This window comes from Cebidichthys violaceus, unplaced genomic scaffold (assembly GCF_023349555.1).
Source record: "Cebidichthys violaceus isolate CVI_PGR_0920_01 unplaced genomic scaffold, fCebVio1.0.p SCAF_14, whole genome shotgun sequence".
In the NCBI taxonomy this organism is placed as follows: domain Eukaryota; kingdom Metazoa; phylum Chordata; class Actinopteri; order Perciformes; family Stichaeidae; genus Cebidichthys; species Cebidichthys violaceus.
This window is the reverse complement of record NW_027176307.1, coordinates 652,501-673,652: the sequence shown is the minus strand read 5'-3', so window position 1 is coordinate 673,652 and position 21,152 is coordinate 652,501. Positions and strand designations below refer to the sequence as shown.

The 21,152-nt window shown below is 42.6% G+C and overlaps 1 protein-coding gene across 26 annotated transcripts in view; it reads left to right on the top strand.

Annotated features, from left to right (window-relative positions):
- The first annotated feature begins 230 nt into the window (after positions 1-230).
- The window catches only part of ptprk (protein tyrosine phosphatase receptor type K), a 100,199-nt gene continuing 79,277 nt past the window's right edge, over positions 231-21,152 (top strand). For 23 of the 26 annotated variants that reach the window (XM_068708392.1, XM_068708391.1, XM_068708377.1 and 20 more), the window contains exons 1-2: positions 231-546; positions 6,876-6,899. In XM_068708392.1, the coding sequence (XP_068564493.1) occupies positions 465-546; positions 6,876-6,899 (106 nt within the window). In that variant the 5' untranslated portion in view covers positions 231-464. The remainder of the gene's footprint in view (positions 547-6,875; positions 6,900-21,152) is intronic. The other 3 variants (XM_068708393.1, XM_068708382.1, XM_068708374.1) reach the window with 1 other exon arrangement.

Here is a 21,152-nt window from a genome sequence, read left to right as displayed (position 1 = left end):
TAATATAACAATTAAGTGACACAATAACACAAAAAATGCAACATTGAAACAATACCCATTACACTACAATAAATACGTGTTTTGCTACATTGTTTCTTTTAATTTGTGTTTTTTTTTTCAATTAACTCCTGCCTCGTGACGTCACACAATTTCTCTGCTGCGCTCGCTCGCTGTGCCTCTCTCTCTCTCGCTCTCTCTCTCTCTCGCTCGCTCGCGCTCCCTCACTCCGCGTGAAACAAAGTGTAGTGTCCGCGAGAGCCCATAGGAAGCGAAAAGAGAGAAACCGGAGAAAGGAGAGAATGGAGCGGTTGAATCCACAACAACAGGAGGAATAATAACCCACGATTAAAAGAGAGAAATAAAGAAGACTGAAGACGGAGGCGAAGAGGGAGAGAACTCGCAGGAAAGAACTTTTTCCGGGGGGGAAAACTGTTACAGACTCAAACGCGGCCACGTTTTAAAACATGGATACACTTTTCTCCGTATTCCTGGGACTCCTGTTTCTCTTTTCGGCAGTTGGGAACATCTCCGGCCAGATACCGACAGGTAAGGACGAGCACGGGGAAAATAAGACAGTTAACGGTGTCTTCTGTTTGGAAAGTTTGGACTATTTTTCTCGCTTTTTTCTCCATCCGTGTAAGCGTATGCATCTCTTTGACAGGTGTGTTTAGGTGCAGCAGAAAAGTTAGGCTCCGTGTTGAAAAATGTACCGTCGTGCCTGTTTTATCGCTTTGTGGCAAAAAAACAACAACCCTCGGATGCGAGACATTCACGATTCGTGGAGTGAAGGAGTTCTTTTTTTTGTCACCGCTTGCTATAATAGGAAAGGTTTTTCTTGCGTTACTAGCGAGTCGTAGGTTATTTAAAAGCTTCTGTGAGGCGGTCGGCTCTTGTTTGAACTCAGCCTGTTTGACAAGTAGTTCGGTTTTTACTTGCGCATAACGACCCAATAGTTCGGTTGTACACTCTTATCTTGAAGGTTTCAAACTAATTAACAATATTGCTTGAAATATGAATACAGCGTGTATTAGAAGCAGAGTGGGACGCTTGTGCAGTGATAAGAAACACCGTTGAGCCGTGCCACCACCGCCTCGCGAGCAGCGCGTGAATGGAGGAAAAAAAGTTACGGAGATCGCACCCTAATAACCACAATATCCGCAGTTAATGTCCCGGTGATGGCTTGTAATATGCACATTTTTTACAGTGATCTGGTCGGTGTGGTTCTCTGTAGTCTGTGGTGTGTTTAAAGTCTTCAGAGAGGACTGTTGGCTCTTCTGTACGAGGCAATGGCCGTGAGCTTCTCGGCTCTTTTGCAAACCAAATGATCCTCCTCTGCTCCAACTTTATTCGCGCTGAATGCAATAAAAACCTAATGTTGGGGGGAATATCGCCTGTACGCCGATCGCCTGTTTGATTGCATGGATTAATCTATTTTGCGCCGCGTTGTTTAACTTAAAGGAGAGAAAAAGATGAAGAGGAGTAATTTTTATTCCGAATACACCGGTTTTTATCTTTTATACAATCAGACTCTGTGAAGATTTATGATGTCGGATGTGTTTTTTTTATGGGCTGTCAGCAATGCGGAGGGCATGAACCTAAACTCAAAAATAGTAATAGTTAAACTACATGCAACCGTGTGCACGACCATGACATTACAACTCTTCAATAAATTATCCGTGGATGCATGGGACCTTTTCTCCTGGACTTTAGTTCAGACAGTGACCCGCTTCGCAAAGTGTCTCTGCTACCGTTTCGTCCGTCTATTCTGCAGAAACACGTATGCACTCCGTGGAGAGAGAGGGAAAAAAACTGCTGCCTGCAGCGCTCCGGGACAATGCCAATATGCAAAAGTACCCTAAATGAACTCCAGAAGGGAACACCCTATAGACGTGTTTTCTGGTGCAGGACTGATCGCACGCGGAGAAAAAACAAAAGTCCGTATACATTTTTTTGTTCTGCAGCTTGCGCGGTGTCTCGCGCAGGCAAAAACTCTCTCTCGTACCTGCGTCTCCGTCTGCGTGGCTGCTGTGGGTTTTATTTACGCATTCAGCAGTTTGTTCGTCTCTGAACTCCAACACGCGCACGCGCACGCACGCTCGCGCGCACACAAACAGAGACCCACACAGCTGTTAGAAAGCTCACCTCCAAAATCACACTTCAAACTATACAAGACGGTAATAACGGACACACCGCGCTCCATTGAAGCACTGGAAAATCACCAGAAATGGCACAAGAACGTCGTTTTCTGCCTCAGTATTCGCTTAGGCTTGTTAATGCTTTGCATAGAAATTCCACATTAATTACCACTTCATCTGTGAGCGTTTTATTGCCCCCCCCCCACCCCTCCTCCCTTATTTCCCTCCCTTGTGGCCATTTGGCCCTCTGGGTAGCAAATGTGTGGAATTTCTTTTGAGGCCTCTTTGGGGAATTTAAGTGCTGTTAATTTGCAAGTAAATACTAGCGACTTGATGCTGCTTTACAAAGGGTGGAGGTGGGCTGTCAACAGTGTGGAAAGGGGGTTGGGAAAGAGAAGTTGCAGTTGGTTGTGTTGCAGAATAAAAAAAAAAAAGTATACATTTCTGAATAAAAGCAAGCAACAGTGTTAATTTACGGAAATCAGATGCAGGAACATGATCGTTTGATTGCAATGAGAGGACCCAGTTCCCAGGGATAAAAGGGTTATTGCCATCCCATTCTGTGGTTACACTGTGAATCCTAATTGATGAGAAATTTGAAGGCAACGTGGATTCATCACATTCTCTTTGCATTTGATGCAAAGAGGGTGCAGAATGCATGGAAGATTTAACAGCCGCTTCCGCCACTGACAGCACTTTTATTTGATCACAATGGATGACGCCGATGGGGTTAATAGGCTGCAGTCAGTGTGAACTGTCACTGAGGAAAAAGTGGTGATCATTAGATCAGAAGCCAATAATGAGAGATGCGTGTTGTGGTGCAGCATCAGCAGCCGTTGCTCTCTGAAATCACGGACAAGGACGAGGAAATCAGTGGCACAGATTTAAAAACCGTCCATCACATTTGAACAAAGTCACTTTGAGTTTGTATTGAGAAGATTTTTCCTCTCAATCTGTCTCATTTCCTTCTTTATCTGCTTGTTTCCCCATTTAGAAAGTCAAACTATAAATTAAGGCATTTATTTAAATCTGCCTCTCCCTCGTCTCTTCTTATCACGCTGTTTTGCGGCAGTTTTGTTTTGGCCTATCGCTCACAAAGCCAGCGTAATAAATGTGAACGGATGTAACCGAGTTTATGTTAATTTGACAACTTTCTAAATCTGTCTCCTCTCTGATCGAGCTGTGACACAGATTCCAGGCGTCTTTAATCTTAATGAAGTGAAATAATTGTTTTCCATTAGCGTCTCCAGACGAATTAGAAGGCTGTCGCTGCTGCTGAACACCACATCTGAGCTGGTTTAATTATAATTGTAAATTATTTTAGTATTTTGAACATTAGGACCAAGTTGGTTTGATTATAATTACTTTTTGGCTCTATTTGGAAGCTGAAAAAAAAATGGTGTGTTTTCCCCCAGAAAGGCGAGAGAAAGAAAGTGATAGTGAAAAGAGGAGAGGAGGAGGGGGTAAAAAAAGAAAGAAAAAAAAGAAATGCAACCATTGGTTTTTTTGGCCGTGGGCATCTTCTCCACTCAAGAGACTGTGAAAATAGCAGGAGGGAGGGAGTGTGTGTGTGTGTGTGTGTGTGTGTGTGTGTGTGTGTGTGAGTGTCTGTGTGTTTCTCTGTCATGCCCTGTGTGTGTGTGTGTGTGTGTGTGTGTGTGTGTGTGTGTGTGTGTGTGTTTGTCGAGCGAATGTGTGTGTCGACTCATGTGTGTTGCTGTCACTTAAAGAGAAAAGAGGGAGGCCGATGCTTTTAAGCCCTCCGGAGTACAGTGGCACAAAGATGAGCATGTGGAATGTTTGCCTCTCGTTCACGTTCATGCGAAGCGGCCTTCTCATTCTACTCGTGCCATGTAACATGGCACCAAATCAGAGAATGCTTTGTTTATTTTCTCTTTTATGAGTAATGCTTCAGTCCGCTGTCTTTCAGATCCATCTTAATGTCTTCTCTTCAAATCAAACGCCACTTTTGCACCAGAGCCTGTCTGTTTCTACAGATTTCAATTTAGTGATAGATTAAAAACAAAGAAGAAAAAAAAACGTCTCTTTGAAAGTACAGGCTCATATCTTCAGTCGTTTGGGGATGAAGTCTGTGCGCACACAAGCATGCAAGTGTGTGTGTAAATGTAATTAATCTGTTGAGAGAATTCATTAGCTAATCCGTCATTAGACCGTCTCTGTGTGTGTGTGTGTGTGTGTGTGTGTGTGTGTGTGTGTGTGTGTGTGCGTGTGTGTGTGTGGATGAATGAATTTGAAGGTTTGTGTTGAAAACTGGATTAGCGACACACAGCGACTGTGCAACCTTTAGCCTTTAGTTAAAGATGAGGGAGAGTGAGAACATGACATGATTGACACACATGATTCAGACTCCATGCACCACGCTGTGCACAAGAGGACGCTTTGGTGCTCATGAGAAGAAACGTTGTGAAGGTTCAATGCGATTTTGGCAAAATAAGACATCTCAATTGGTCTATCTTTATGATGATTAATGATATGTATACGTTATTAATGAAGAAGCAGAGCTCTGATACATCATGGTGTGACATCGCTGCTTCGTTTACCTGCCTTCATAGACCTTTAATTAATCAGTTACTCGATCTACAGAAGATTAATCTTTGATTGTAGCCATTTTTCAAACAATATGTCAAACATTCACTTGCTCTTCATTGCAATGGTTTGCAGTTTTAGACAACTATAAACTGAATATCTTCAGGTTTAACTGTATTTAAGACAAAATATGCGATTTTCAGACGTAATCTTGGGCCTTAAGAAACTGTCATTGACATTTATTTTTCACAATTTTTGACATTTTGTACATTAAACGATGACTCCAGAATATAATCAGTAGGACGGCCGACTAATTGGCCGTTTTTTGTGATTGTTTGTGGAGGAACTCAGTTTTACAGATCTGCTGGTTTAATCAACACATTTGTATGTCTTTGTTTTTTATGTATGCAATTGTTAGTCGACACAGAATTTCACTGGTTGAGGACAGCCCTAAAAATGAGCACAATCGATAATGAAAACAATCATTAGCTGTGATCCTAGTCCACAGACTGTGAGAATATGGTAAAACGTGTCCGTCGCTATTTCTCAAAGCTCGACTAATTGATTAATCAACAAGTTTGTTTGTTGTTTAACATGCTGATAGAAATAGGGGAACAAGGACCTCCATCTAGTTCATTCATTTTAGTCTTTCTCTCTGGTGGAGTGGATTCAAGGCCCAGTGAGAAGCAGCACGACATGAACATATAGTCTGAAGTGGAAGAAGCAGGTACTGCAACATCAAGGTGTATCTTTTTTATGTATTCACTTCTTTTTCACCTCAGGCAAGCTGATAACTCAATAGTTCAACGTTTCGCCATTAGATTGTGTTGTTTCCATTCAGGCAAATTATGCACAGTTTGAAAATTTACATAAAAACAGGTTGATGGAAACACTGTGACGTGATTAGTGCGAATCCTCAGTCAGCGAGCAGGAAGTGAAACGCAAGAAAGTGTGAAAGTCTCATTTGAAATGAAGGGAGGCAGTGCGTCCAAAACAAATCCCTGAAATATCACATCCCTGATGAATGATGGTATTAGTCCAGTAACATCAATCTCCGCTCTGCCCTGTTTGGCTCTGGTCACAGCTGTCGGTACAAGGGGGCCTAGAAACACCCCGCTGCCTCGCACACACACACACACACACACACACACACACACACACACACACACACACACACACACACACACTTACACACATGGCTGGCTAATGACAGATTAAGTAATCAACACTCTCAGTTGATTAATTACATTACAGTGCATACACGCACACACACACAGTCTCTCTTCCCCCACACACACACACACACACACACACACACACACACACACACAGATGTGAGCAGCATCAGTACCAGTTGTGTAGTCTTGTGTGGTGATAATGATTTTTCAAATATAGTCTTGGCTGGTGTGTGTGTGTGTGTGTGTGTGTGTGTGTGTGTGTGTGTGTGTGTGTGTGTGTGTAAGGGAGAAAGGGATTGAGAGAAGTGGCGGCAGGTGACGACAGTCTTGGGAAAATGCTTATTTTTAGGGTCACCATGAGGTGAAGGGTCGAGGTTGAGGTTGGGCATCTGGTGGCTAAAGGTTGGAGTTTGTGTTAGAGAACATGTGCAAGTCGTCAGATTGTCCCCACTACTTTGTTTTGATACAGATATGTTTGCTTTTATTTTTGTATGACTTCGGAAGCTGTCGGTGCATTTGGTTGCTGCTGCTGAGCAGAATTTGTACATTAAAAATGGATTTGTTAGTTATACTTTACTTTATACTACGTCATAGGTTTTGCTTTACTTTTGAGTCTGACCCCTTTGCATACAACTATATATCAAACTTAAGCCAATGCAATTTAGGCTACATGTTTTCCACATATTGCTTTCGCTACAAGACCTGTTATTTTCTGCAATAATCCAAAATCCAATGGAAATATCCCATTGGATTTTTCTCGAGGGAACCAGTGCGATGCTACAAAAATACGTCATCCCTGCGCCTTTCTATAACTGTCTGAATGAAAACACAATCCAAAATTGGAATTGATGTAGAACATATTAAGAAATGTATAAAAGAAAGTGCTTGGTGTCAGATGTTTTGATACTGGACAGAACACAGCTTTTTTCCCTTCTGTATGTGATGATTCACCTGTGCATGCTTTCCAATCTAACTCTTGTCTTATTATCCTCTGCTTTGCTTCGGTTGGACCCAGCTCACATGGGGCGCGCTGAGAAGGGTGAGTTACGAGTGGCCGGCCGAGAGCTGAGCTTCATCCGTCACCGTCATCATCATCGCCTTTGTCATCGTCTTTAGTGTTGTCATCGCAAGCCCACAGTCTTCCCTTTAACTGTCACCGGAAGTTCCCTTTTCGATGTGTAGACGTCCTTTTGAAATGATCTAACTGTTTCCACAATCATCCCGTCTTTCACCGACCATCCCACTTAGACTTCACGCTCATTATACACCGTCTTTTAGAATATTACTAACACCTTTATAATCCAGTATTAAAGTGCAGTGTGCAGTGATTTTTAGAACTATATGGTTCTTGCTCGAACCATTTGATGAAATGTCAAAATGGTTTCAGTGCCTCTCAGACGCTTGTCTACAGCTACTCGCTCCCCGGGATTCATTTCTGCAATGACAAACTTACTTCTAATCGATGAAACCTTTTGAAGTGCACTGGTTTGCAGTTGTCTGTCTTTGTGAGTCTGCCCACCTGTCTGTCTGGTAATCTACTTGCCATTTGTCGGTGGGTCTCCCCTGCTGTGTTCGTCTGTCTCTGTCTGTCTTTGTGTAGTCAGACAGCTGTCTGGAGGTTTGAAGTTTCCAGGTGCTGTTTGTTCAGTGGAGCCTGGTCTTTAATAAAAGGGAGCTCTGAGTAACTTTGTTCCTGCAGCATCCGACCACACGCTTCTTCTTCTAACTGTCCACTTCGGCAACGACACATCCGCTCGTTCGGTCTCACACATGTCCTCTCTCTTCTCCCCCCTCCCCCCCTCTTGTCTTTCTCACTTTCTCACACAAACGCTCACAGCGGACGGTTGTTAATGAGGGAGTTGTTTTTTGGTCGTGAAAGTGACAGGTTGGTAAAATACTCCGCAGTCACTTCACACTGCAGGGTCTCTCAGAGAGATCACTGTGGAACTGTGGTTTGGTATCCCACAAGGCCTTGCTGTGTGACAGAATCAAAGCAAACATGTTGGTTACGTGTATATTTACGAAAAAATCAAAGACAAATAAATCCACAGTGAAGGTCACATTCTGGCTAATCCTTAAAAAACGGAGAAATAAGCTTTGATTTCTCTTTTTACATTTTTTTTATTTTTTATGAGTGTGGGAGTCAAGCACAGGATTTGTAGCGCTACGCTCCAAAACCCAAATTATTTAATACAAAAATAATAGAGACCTAATGAAAGCCCAGCGAGGCAGAAATGCTGTCGGTTCATATTAAGCAGGACATGTTCTTGAAAGGGGATTTGGCAGGTTCTACATCTGCTCTCACTAATCTCACTAGATTACACTCGACTGTGAGTTCTTACCTGATAGTTTGTAGATGAGGTAGAAATTAATAAAGCTGTAGTGTTTTAAAGAAACGGTGTACCGATTTAGTCATTTGAAGTGGATTTGGTTGATTGGCTGTGTATTTACTACTTATCTCCATTCATTTCGAGTTTTATAGGCACAAAATCTAATTTAAAGCCAGTTCTGTAATTTTATGTTCCTATTGTGACTTCCTCACATCTCCAAAGACTTAACATCCTCCACATCCAGTCAAGTTTTCAATTTCCCATCTGCAGTAAATCTCCAGTTTTCCTGTTGTTAACTGAACTTTGTCCCACGTGTTTGGCAAATGTTTGATGATACTGTGGTCGGGAAATTCTTGTGACTCAGTTGGTTAAAGTGTAACCAGGCGTCCTCGCTTGAATCTGTTTCTTACCCTCTCTTGTCTTCCTCTTCTATGAACTACACAACACGTGACAAGATGCCCCAAAATGATCTTTGAGCAGTGTTTCAATGGGAAGTATGACTTTTTTAGGGGGCATGTGCCTTTAAAGTGTCTTTGCTGTGGCTATTTTTGTCACCCTCAAAGCTCCTAAAGAGACACTTTAGACAAATTAAGATAAGAATACGCCTCTAAAGTGGCAGGCAACATCAGAATGTGTTCAAGACGGAGACAAACTGTCCATAAAAAGACGCTCTTTGTTTTGTTTTGCTTTACATTTGGCAGCATTTTCTTTGTCTCTATGTTGATTAAATGTGACAACAAAGCTGTGTGTGTATGTGTATGAAGGAATGAGCCGCTTCATGTTAACCTTCAGGTGGACTGGCTTTATAGACATGACCAAAGGGCACTTGTGTTTGTCTATATGTGTGTGTGTGTGTGTGTGTGTGTGTGTGTGTGTGTGTGTGTGTGTGTGTGTGTGTGTAGCTAAAGGCAGTGGCTGAAGTGGTTTCCATTAGTCCAGTTAAGACGACATCTGTCATGAAGCTTTACACACACACACACACACACACACACACACACACACACACACACACGTAGCCATAAGCAATCTCTGTGCAGTATACCATATCGAGTCTCATTCCTGATCTCTGTGTGTCGTCCAATGATAAAATCCCAGAGGACATTCTGCTACAGTCACTTTCAGCCACAGCGTGTACATCCTGGTATCTGAAAAGACACTCGTTTTTACTGTTCTTACACTCCTTTCCAATAACCCTCTCTTCTGCTCTTTAAGCTGATTTAAGTTCAAGAGCAGGAGAAAGCTTTCGAGATATATAAACCCACTCTATGTGTGTGTGTGTGTGTGTGTGTGTGTGTGTGTGAGTGTGTGTGTGTGTGTGTGTGTGTGTGTGTGTGTGTGTGAGTGAGTGTGTGTGTGTGTGTGTGTGTGCGTGTGTGTGTGAATCAGTGGCTCACAGACGGATGACCAGTCCATTAAGATTAGCGTCTCCATCCCAGACCATGTATCTTCATATCACCGTGATGCTGGTCCTCTAAGCTGAGATTTAAATCTTCTAGCAGATATTCCACAGCTATCTTTCTCTCTCTAAATGATGTTACACAATTTTTTTTTTATCTGTCTTTCTGCCGTCCTAATCTGTCGTTTGGTCTGTCTGTCTGCCAGCCAGTGTGTGTGTGTGTGTGTGTGTGTGTGTGTGTGTGTGTGTGTGTGTGTGTGTGTGAGAGAGTGTGTCCGTCCTGTCTGCAGATGACTGCAAACACATGGTCAGCCTGACAGCCTTTGCCTACACGTATACGCAGACAGTCAATCACTCCAGCAGACAGACACGTGTGTGTGTGTGTGTGTGTGTGTGTGTGTGTGTGTGTGTGTGTGCGTGCGGGAGTTTGCAGACAGACATTTAAATGTCGAACATCTGTCTGTCACTTTCCTGGTTGGTCCTCTGCAGCCTCTACTGAAACACTGTGTGTGATGAAGTCGTATCAATAGTCCTCCATGTTGAAGATAAACACACTGGAGTACAGCTTACGTATTGATTAATGATGTCTTAATTGTCTCCAAAACAAGCCTTATTTGTATGAATACAATTGAGATTGTAAATAGCATTAATATATGAAGCTCATCAACCTTTGATTTCTGCAATCATAAATCAGTATCTCCCTCAGTCACGTTTAATTTTCCACTTTACTGGTAAATATATTGTACAGAGAGCTGAGCCCAAGGACTCACAAACTCAAAGAAATTAAAGCGATGCATGTTTGATTAACCAAGTGATCAATAGAAAATTAATTGACAACTAATTTGATTATAGAGTAGCCATTGAAGTTATTTATCAACTCATATTTCCAAACATTTGCAGCTTCCAGATTCTATTTTATGGCATTGCAAATGTAATATCTTTGGGGTTTTGGACTGTTGGACACACAAAGTAAAATGTTTGAAGCTTCATTTTATCTTCAGCTAACTCTCAAATGCATTTTTGCACAGAGCAGGGACAGTAGATTGTATCCTCCAACACTCGCATTGGAGTCGCACTTGGAATGCATATTGTCATAGCCAGAACAGACCCGGGTCCAGACCTTTTGACTCCGCCCACTCCAACGTGTTCCAGGTGACCCATTTGTCTGGAATGGTGACATGAAAAGGGGGTGTTGCCATTTTGTTTTTACTTCGCTCTGCTCCACTTTTACAAACCAGTGGCTATGCAGGAGTGTTGACTAAAAATGGCGTTAGAATTCAAAAGTATTACTTCCTGGTAGTCTTAAATGTGCCTTTGCAACTGAAATGCATGCTTCTCATGGGGGTCACACTTAATGTGTAAACATCATAGTATGGTACTAAAATGTAAATATACTGCACCAACAACAGCTTCAGCTGACAGAGGGAACAGGGCAGCTCCAAACATTCAGCCGTTCAGATTTATTTCCGTGCTTTCATGGAACTAAACAATAGTTTGTCCACGGTCATTATGGTTTTTTTTGGGGTTAGGACACCTACCGAGGCCGTATTTCCTCAAGTCACTTGTTTCAAAAGTGAGCAGCACTGAATGCATGTTGCTTTTGAATGGTGCAGACAGTGCGTCCTTTCCACTGGAAGTGATAAGAAGGCAGTGCAGTGGAATTACCAACGGACACACAGCTGCAGAGCAACACGGGAACCAAGAAAAACACCAAAATAGGACATATGAGGTGTTCATTGGGAGGTAGAGTCTTATTGTGAAAGTATTTCTTTTTTTGAATGTTGATACTCCCCAATGGAACACACACACACACACACACACACACACACACACACACACACACACACACACACACACACACACACACACACACAAGTGATGTTGATACTGTGCAGACTCCACCGTGTCTGGTGGAGTCGAGCAAAGTCAGTCAGTTCATCTCTCCTCGCCTCCCTTTTTTGTTGAACACATCCAAGTAGGACTCCCTCCTTTTCTCCCCATCCCAGTTTCTCCTCACTGTTATTTTACCTCATTCCCCTCGTCCCTCCTTTTCCTTGGAATTTATGGCTCACTAGCCTAAACAAAGCAACACAACGTTTATCAAACCCTCCCCCCCCTTTTCTCATGCTCTCCTCTCTCCCCTCTTGGCCTCCTCCCTCCTCTTCCCACCTCCAGTTCCCCCTCTTTCTCCCACCTCCTCTCTCCCCCGTTTCTCCAGTTTCAGTGTTTCCCTCTTCCAAAGACCCACAACAAAAACCAAGGGTGGGATTTTGTGTTCCCAAATCCAGACAGAATAGTGTTGTATTACAGGGATTAAGTGTGTAGATTCTGTTTAAGGTGGAAATTGTTAAGGGCGCTGTACACATGGCAATACAGGCGTAACATGGGAACAAAGGAAAATAAGAGCAATACAGTACTGTTAGTGTAAAGTAAGTGAAGTGAGTTGCTTATTATGGCCGGACAATAACCAGTTATCAAAATAGTCTAAGAAAGAATGTATGTCGAATGATGACTCAACTAATCGACTCATGTGTTCAGCTTGTTACAACATGTTAACGAAAACTTTGTTAAACAAATAAATTAACTAAAATATTACTACAAAAGTAAGGAATTTACTTCAACCATTGACAGTTGAAGTCAGTTCATATAGCTGCCAAACGAAACAACAACGTTTCTGTAAATGTTTTATCTGATAAAAACTAAAGAACAAATTCCTCTCTACAGTGTCATGCTGGCACACAACAATCTCACCCCTTCGTCTCTGACTCACCCCCTCCTGTATCACATCAAGGTCTCTCTTTCTCTTTCTCCTTCTCTCTCTCTCTCTCTCTCTCTCGCTCTCTCCTTCTCTCTCTCTGTCTCGCTATCTCTCTCAACCATGTTCCGGAATGCTTTTGTTAGTGTTTTCTCTCTGGTCTGTTTTCAGTTCAGCCAGATTTACTTTGACTCACGCTCACACACACACAAACACACACACACACACACACACACACACACACACACACACACACACACACACACACACACACACACACACACACACACACTATTCCCCCTCTGAATATAAGTCTTTGTAGAAGAAACCGTCTCTTTGTATTAAGTGGCAAGGTTAACTGTCACTATGTCTCTATTGGGCCAAAGGTAAATACAAGTGTCTGTGTGTGTGTGTGTGTTTGCATCTCATGTGTGTGCGTGTGTGTGTGTGTGTGTGTGTGTGAGCCAAGCGAGCTGTCTCGTCGGAGTAACGGTTAGCAGATACAGCTCTACCTCCCCATGACACACACTGTCTCTTACACTCATCCTCACACACACACACACACACACACACACAAACACATGCATACAATACTACCTTAACACACAGCGTCGCTCTGTCTCGTAGGGTTAGTCGCTCACTACAAAGTGAGCTACATGAAGTTAAGTGCGGGTTTGAAACCGAACCACTGCAGTCTGTGTGTGCTGAGCTCTCAGTGGGGATGTTTGAGATGAAAACCTCCAGTGACAATCTGTAGAATACTTAGAATTTAACTAACGCTCTTATTCGTTATGTACACAGATGTGAACATGTTGAAAGCTATGTTTATTGTTAAATCTCTCCAGAGTTGCTACATTTAGAACGTCTGGAGCCAGTCTTTGAAATACCCCTTTTACATTTCTGCATGACCTCTAGCTGGTGGATTTCCCTCGAAAGTACATCACCATGCAAAGATATCTAATCTAGTTTTAATCTGGTTTTGTCGCAGTCATGTTACCCAGGGGCCTGTTTCACAAAAGCGATTAGCCAGCGTATTCCAGACACTTTTAAAAGTCCCACAGGGCTCTCAGATGATCGAGCGCGGCAGAGGAAAGGTGGCGAGTCTCAAGTTATGACCCATATTCAGAATGGCCACAATTATGAGAAAAAACATTTTTGTAATCGCTTCGATGCAAACATTTTGATTTGACCCATTTTGAAGAACTACTGTGGTCGGTGTCCTCTCCGACACACAAACGGTGATGCTGATGTGTGCCTTGTCTTTAGCGAGCGCTGCTTTGTACTCGTTATGACTTTGGCCCTTTAGCAAAGCACTTAACCCGCGACTGATACGGTGGCACTGCCTCAGCGGCCCCCAGCAGAACGCTGTAGTTACAGTGGGACAGCTCCCGAGTGTGTAACCTTGTGAGTGTAGAGCAGCGCGGCTACAAGCACAACTGGTCCCTGGACAGATAAAGGTTAAAGTCTAGCCATGGGCTAGCTTTCGCCTCTCCTTCTGCCGTTTGCTATCACACCTCCCCCTCCACACACACACACACACACACACACACACACACACACACACACACACACACACACACACACACACATACCTCTGGATGGAGCAAGAGAAAGTCAGCCACATGTGGTTTCGGTTAGCCACACTTTTCCCTCACACTGGCCTCAAACTAACCACTTCTACTTTACCATGGTCAAGTACATGTGTGTGTCTCCCGTTCAGTGTTCAGGGTTTGCCACTGTGTTGTCGCTTGTAAATCTTTGTAAGTCATGTGACTGTGTTCACTGTGTGTGTGTGTGTGTGTGTGTGTGTGTGTGTGTGTGAATGCATGTCCCAGCCCGAGGCAGAGTCGAGTAGAACAGTGAATCAAGGTTAGTGGTCCAAAGAGAACAAGCGGGATTGAAGGGGGGGGGGGGGGGGGGGGGACTTTAATCGAGGCAGCAGACGTGGGAGAGGGAGTGAAAGAGGAGAAGGAGAGCGACTGCAGGTTTTTAATTTTTCTAGCTGTGTGTATGACCAAAACATAACTATGTCATCATTAACTAGTTGGACTGGTGATGTTAAAGCTTATCAATGTGGACTTCATAAAACTGGACAGGGATTTTATGTCATGTGGGTTTATAGCAAGTAATCTGCCGTTAGATGATATATCTCCAGTTGCCAATATTAGAATATAATTTATTCTACAATACCTTTCCTGTAACCCTTTTTTCTGTCGTATAGATCCAAATGGATTCTCCTGGATTAAGTTCAAACAGGCCGAGTTAAGTGATGTTTGGATCGTTTTAGTTAGTCGTTCGAGTTGGTTGAAGATGAGAAGTTAAGAGTTGAAGATTTTAAATCTTCTGGTGCCTGTTGCCTCAAATATATGAACACAAACGCTCTCTTGTCGAATATGTCAGGCTGGATGTGTTGAAAATGAAATGATTTTCAATATTTCGCTCCACTTTATGACCTAAATCTACTTCAGGGAAACAAAAAGAGGAAACGTTTGCGCTGTTAACTCCATCACTGCGCGTGTAAAACAAATAGATTGTTCTATATTTATCTTTGGATGATGAGTTTGTACCGTAGAAAGCTGCTCAACGTGTCGCTCGCTCTTCTGGGAATCCTCTGAACATGAGTCACGTTAATAACATCGCCTGTTTTTTCTTGGAATCCAAAAAACCCCAAATATCAACAGCCTGTTGCTCGAAACCAACGCATCCTAGAGAAGTGAGAAACCTCCACCTACTTAAGAAGGAATTAGGAAGCCACGCTTCTTCTAAACGACACTGTGAACAAAGATTTTTCAATCACTGTAAATCATTTTTCTTGGCTGCTGTGATATCAATTTAGTGTGTTATTGGAGTATAATGAAGCATGTTTTAACAAACGTAATGCTACTGTATCTTGGGACTATGATATGATTTTTCTTTTTGGGCTTTTTCAATAAGATCCTTTAGAAAGCTTTCTCTGTTTTCTATAGGAGGATTTGCAGATAAGAAAAATCCCCTTGCTATTGTTTTAAAGCGCCGTTGTTGTCTGTTTTGAATAATGTATACAATTCGAGGGTAACGGGAGTGAAATGGATTTATTTCTAGGTTTGGACCGTGAACAGTGGCAGCATTTCTAGTTGCCACGTACTGAATCCAATCGCCTCCAATTCATGAACCCTGTAAATGGAAATTGAATCCCATGATGAAGTCTCTGTGCTGAACCTCATCACTAACAACCAGGGTAGTATCGATACTGGTTTGTTTTCACGGCCGTTAGCTTCGCAAAGTTGCACTTTCTCACCATTTTGAGAGGTGAAGCCACAAATACCTAAAATATGGCTTGGGCTAGCAGATATATACGGATACACATTTTTTGTATTTGATCTACAAATGAAGAGTTCCGAGAGTGTTACTGTCACCATTTTTCTGTTCTTTTAGCTTAACTTTTTCTAATTGAAGAAAGCAATAGAGCCGGTTGAAGTCATAGCCACGATAAGAAGCTATTTAGATGTACAGGCCCCAACCACTCGGACTGTAATCCATCATAAAATGGAGGTGAATGAATTATACAGGCAGATAAAAGTCTGTGGTGAAGAGAAGGAGAAAGATCTGTTTGAAGTGCGATAAGAAACTACGCAAGAACAGAGCTGACCAGAGCAGACTGACACAACAAACACTCGCAGCTGCACCGTCTCATTCCTCACCTCCTCCATATCTGCTGATAACCACAGAGCAGCGAGACAGACAGAGGGGGGAGGGAGGGAGGGAGGGAAAGTTCTGCTGGTTTGATAGGATGCAGAACTTGGATTTCCTTTGTCTCGTCTCTTCAGAAGTCCTCGTCCCTTTGACCAGCAGAAAGTGGATAAATACGAGTTGTTAACCCATATTCACACAGACGGAGGCAGAGAGTTGAGAGAAGGACTTTGTGCCTTGTTCCCGTGTGTGTGTGTGTGTGTGTGTGTGTGTGTGTGTGTTTACATTGCTAACTGGCTGTGCAGAGACTGATTGGTTTCTGCTGTGAAATCCGTCTGTTTGTCTTGTAGGGGCCTGTTTCTTTTTCCACATTCTTCAGCTTTCGGCTGGAGCTGTTTAGATCTAACCAAGGAGATGTAGCGGAGGATAAAAAGACTTTTCCTGAAGTCAGTTGGCCTACTTTTCACATGCGACATGAATCCCTATTTACATATATGAAGATGTACAAGCCTAAATGATATTACATGAGATCTAGCACCAGCTACTCATGAATCTATTACCAAGTTTCTTTGTGAAGGTCTTCCTACGTTCTTCTTAACTACTAGCTAGTTTCAAACTAGTCCTTTTCTAAATTGAGTTGCTCCGTTAAAACTTCAGAAATATCTTAGCTAGTATAGTTTTATTAATATGTAAATCAGTAGCGAGGAAACATCTGTGGCGGCTTCTAATGAAAAGCAATTGATCGTGTAAACAAGAAGTCAGGGTAGCATTACAAGTGTTGACATAGCTTCCAAAAATATATATTAAACTAAATAATATTTAGGTTTGACTTTGTGTTGTTTATATAAGCATACATGGAAAACAAATACGTGTTTCAGACTGTTTAGAATCAGTGGAAAAGATAGGATCGCACAAGAATTTACCAGAAATGGACTGATTACCAGAAATAAATAAAGTTCAATAACCTTATTTCAGCCTGACAACACCGGTGTGATTTCTCTTAAGTCTGACAAAAGGACTCTCCCTTATAGGCAGCCATTGTTTGATCCGTCCCATCAAACATCCAGCTGCATCGAAAACAACTCGCAGAGACTAAGACGGCCTTCAGACGTGTAATCAATCGCTGTGAAGAAGGTATTAATACATCCTCTTCCTCTGTCCATCGCCTGTCTCTCTGCTCCTCCATGTTCTGTTGCTCATTACGCCGATCACTCAACTTTCACTGACACACACTAGTCACACCTCATTACTGACCGTACACACACACACACACACACAGCTCTCAGTCAGTGAAGCCGCTTCACTGCTTAATGTGGTGAAGGCGGATGTGGACGCTCACTAGTAGTTTATGTGTGAGAGAGAGAGAGCGACTGGCTTAAACATGATTTAATGTTGTGACGCTAACTGGACACTGTATATTAGTCGCTTGTTTGAGAAATGAGACAGATCTATAGTGACAGACAAAAAGTATTCAAATAAAAACGATAGACAAATATCCACAGCTAAGTACTTTACTCATTCTGTACTAGGGATGGGAATTGATAAGATTTTATTGATACAGATTATATTACCCATTATCCTCATTGAGCCAATTCTTCATCGATTCCGGTTTATTTTTTGTTAATTAGTCGTTTTAGTTTATGAAATAGTGAAAATTACCTCCACTTTGAACAACAACATTAAAAGGCTTCCACACATGAATGTGTCGGTAATAATCAAATAATGATACGATATAGCTAGATAGAGGAACACTTTTACTTTGGATACTTTAAGGACATTTAGCTAATAATTCTTTCACTTTCAAACGAGTGCTTTCACATTTAAGTATTGACTCTTTTACTTCAGCAGAATATCTGACTTCATCATGTGTCACACTACCGAGCACTGTGATCAGCTCTCAGAGGTACAAAAAACAACAAGGATTTGAGTCTGTGTGTGAAGTGGGTGTGGGTGGGACTGATGACTGCTGAGTCGTGGTGAGTAACACACCGGTTATGCTGATGCATTCTGGCAGAATCAGTAGCTGTAGCCACAAAAGAGTGTGTGTGTGTGTGTGTGTGTGTAGGTAGGTGCGTGTGTGTGTTTATGACAGATAGTTAATTATACGAATGTGTTTGTCCATTCGTATATGTTGCCACACACGCACACTGACCACAGGCCTGACAGGCAGGTCTTAATTAGTTGCCACGGCTACCGGTGATGCGTCTTGACAGAAACTGTGGTGATGACAGAATCTCCTGCCTCGGAGCAGAGAGGCATGCTGGGATTGACACAGGGTCCACTCAGTCATCATGCTGTGTGTGTATGTGTGTGTGTGTGTGTGTGTGTGTGTGTGTGTGTGTGTGTGTGTATGTACTGTGTGTATATATGGTGTGTGTGTGTGTGTGTGTGTGTGTGTGTGTGTGTGTGTGTGTAAAAGTTCAGATTGGAGAAAATGAGACAGTTTGTCAGTCAGCCAGTTACTTCCTTGTTAGCCAGTCAGTCAATTAGTCAGTGAGGAAAGGATTAACTGCGATGCACACACACACACACACACACACACACACACACACACACACACACACACACACACACACACACTTTTTGTGTGGTAAACATAGTGAAACAAGGAAATTGCTCTGTGATTTCTAATCTGTAGTGAAGATGGAATGACTTCAGTCCCCACTTTATTCTTCCATCTCTTCGTCACCTCTATCCGTACCCTCTCACCCTCTCACCCTCCTCCCTCCTCCCTCTCTTCCTTTATGCGTCGCGGGAGGCAGCAGGAGGGCAGATAGAGTGAATACTATGAAACGTGTCGATGGCATGTCGCAGCAGATCCACAGAGACATTGTCAGCGGTACAAAAATGTGATTTATGCAGGAATTATAAAACACGAAAACGCTCGCCTCTCTCTAGAATCACTTAACCAAAGAAGAGTTTGAAAACCGAAAATTGAGAAGCAGCAAAAATGAGTAGCTTGTTGTGATCTCAGTATCTTTTTTTTGGAAACCACTGCTTTAGTGGCGCAATTACTGCATACATTATGCATTCAGTGATTTGAGTTGGCCTCAATGACGGGCGAGAGACAAACAGAAGAGGAGAGACAATTGCTGCACTCTGACAGAGGCCACCCTCATCTGATTCTGTGTGTGTGTGTGTGTGTGTGTGTGTGTGTGTGTGTGTGTGTGTGGGTGTTTGGTTGGCCAGTAGCGAACTCAGAGATGAATCTTAATGGCCATCGTTTAACCTTTTACCTCAACTTACACACACACACACACACACACACACACACACACACACACACACACACACAGAGCTAGTTTACTGGGTGAGGAATGGAGTGCTGAGTGGAGTGCTGAAGATATTAAGAGGAGTGTGTTTGTGTGTTTGTGTGTGTGTGTGTGTGTGTGTGTGTGTGTGTGTGTGTGTGTGTGTGTGTGTGTGTGTGTGTTGAGAGTGAGCGAGAGGTTGATCGGGTCAATAGATGCAATTTGTCTCTGAGAGCTTTGCAGGCTCCACTTATATTAAATCTTTAACTAAAATGCTGCACTGCTCTCTGTGGGCTGAAACTTTCAGACATGTTGCACTGCTGGCCCAGTCCCAGGCAGCGCTATTACAGCAGGTGTGTTCCATCGGCAATCAGAGTAAGAACACCTGCTTTGATGCATAGGTAGATAGCGACGGCACGTGTAATGTAAACGAGTCGATGACTAGAAATAGTTGCCACGGAACAATTTGGAGGCATTTAAATCAAAGAAGTGTGAGCACTTGTTCATTTTGATGACTTTTGCAGAATTGGAGAAATGAAATGAAAATGTCTCTTCATTTCCTGGCCCGCCAAAGCATCTCCTGCTCATATGCTGCGGCTTTTAACGTGAAAATACTGTATGTGGAATAGCGTGCAATCAGGGGAGCTGCTGAATTGTGGTCACATGACGCTAGTGGGTGGAATCTGTCGTTTGTGTGTGTCCATCTGGTATGACCCCCTGTTCAACTCCTCCAGCACTAATGCACATATGGACCGCACACACACACACACACACACACACACACACACACACACACACACACACACACACACACACACACACACTTAACAGCACACACACACCCATATGAAGTAGCAGCTGAAAGAAATGGCCCTCCCTTCTCCCCTCTTCCTCCCCTCCTTGATTCCTCCCCTCCTCACTGCAGAGCCTCAGGACTCATCCAGGTGTCCACTTTCCTCCTCCTCTCTTTTCTGTTTTCTTTGAAATCATGGGGCAAAAACACATTCAGTGTAATAACTAGCCAGTGTAGAGAATAGTGAAGCAAAGATCAGGAAAGAATAAAATCACCATGAACTGAAGTTAACGAGAAGATGTGAAGTGTCCCGGCAGTGTTTACTCTCTTATGTGGTATTAGATCATTTTGCTAAATCTCATGGTAACTGTTCATTTTTACATCTTTTTGATTGGTAGATTAATGTCTCTCTCATGTCTGTACGCTAAAGATGGAGCTACAGCCAGCAGCCGATTAACTTTGGGAGGAAAAAGCTAGCAAGGCTCGGCCCAAAGTTGGCAAAATCCTCCTACCAGCACCTCCTAAAACTCGCTCATTAAAATGTGTAATCAGTACAGAAACCGTGTGAGTGTTAAACCAACAAGTTCCAGTGAGATCCAGATTTGCCAGTGGTCGTGGTAGAATCTTTTAATTTATTTCTCGGCAAGAAAGTAAATGACGGTATTTCCTAAAATGTCAAATCTTGTCATTATAATATTCTCTCTGGGTCATTGCTATTAATTGCTTGTGTATTTTAGCCAGAAATCAACTGATTTTAACAATCAGTGGCATTGAAACATTTTGGGAGCCTAGTTTAACACAATTATGTTCAAGCATGTTTCTGTTCTTTGTTTTTCTGGTTAAGTATCCATAGCTTTGTCGAAAGGATGAGGGGCACATTGAGGGTCAAATAAAGAAATTAATCGGGGAATAAGGAAAGAGAAGGAATTAATAAGAACGGTACTGCAGTTCAGGTAAAATAAATAAAAGGGAAATATTCAAGGGAGGAAGAAATATTAGCAAAAGAAAGACGACGGAGAGGCAGAAGGGAGGGAATAAAGAAAAAGAAATGAAGAAGGACCAAAGGAAAGAAAGAAAGACTAGTTTTGTGCAGGAGTG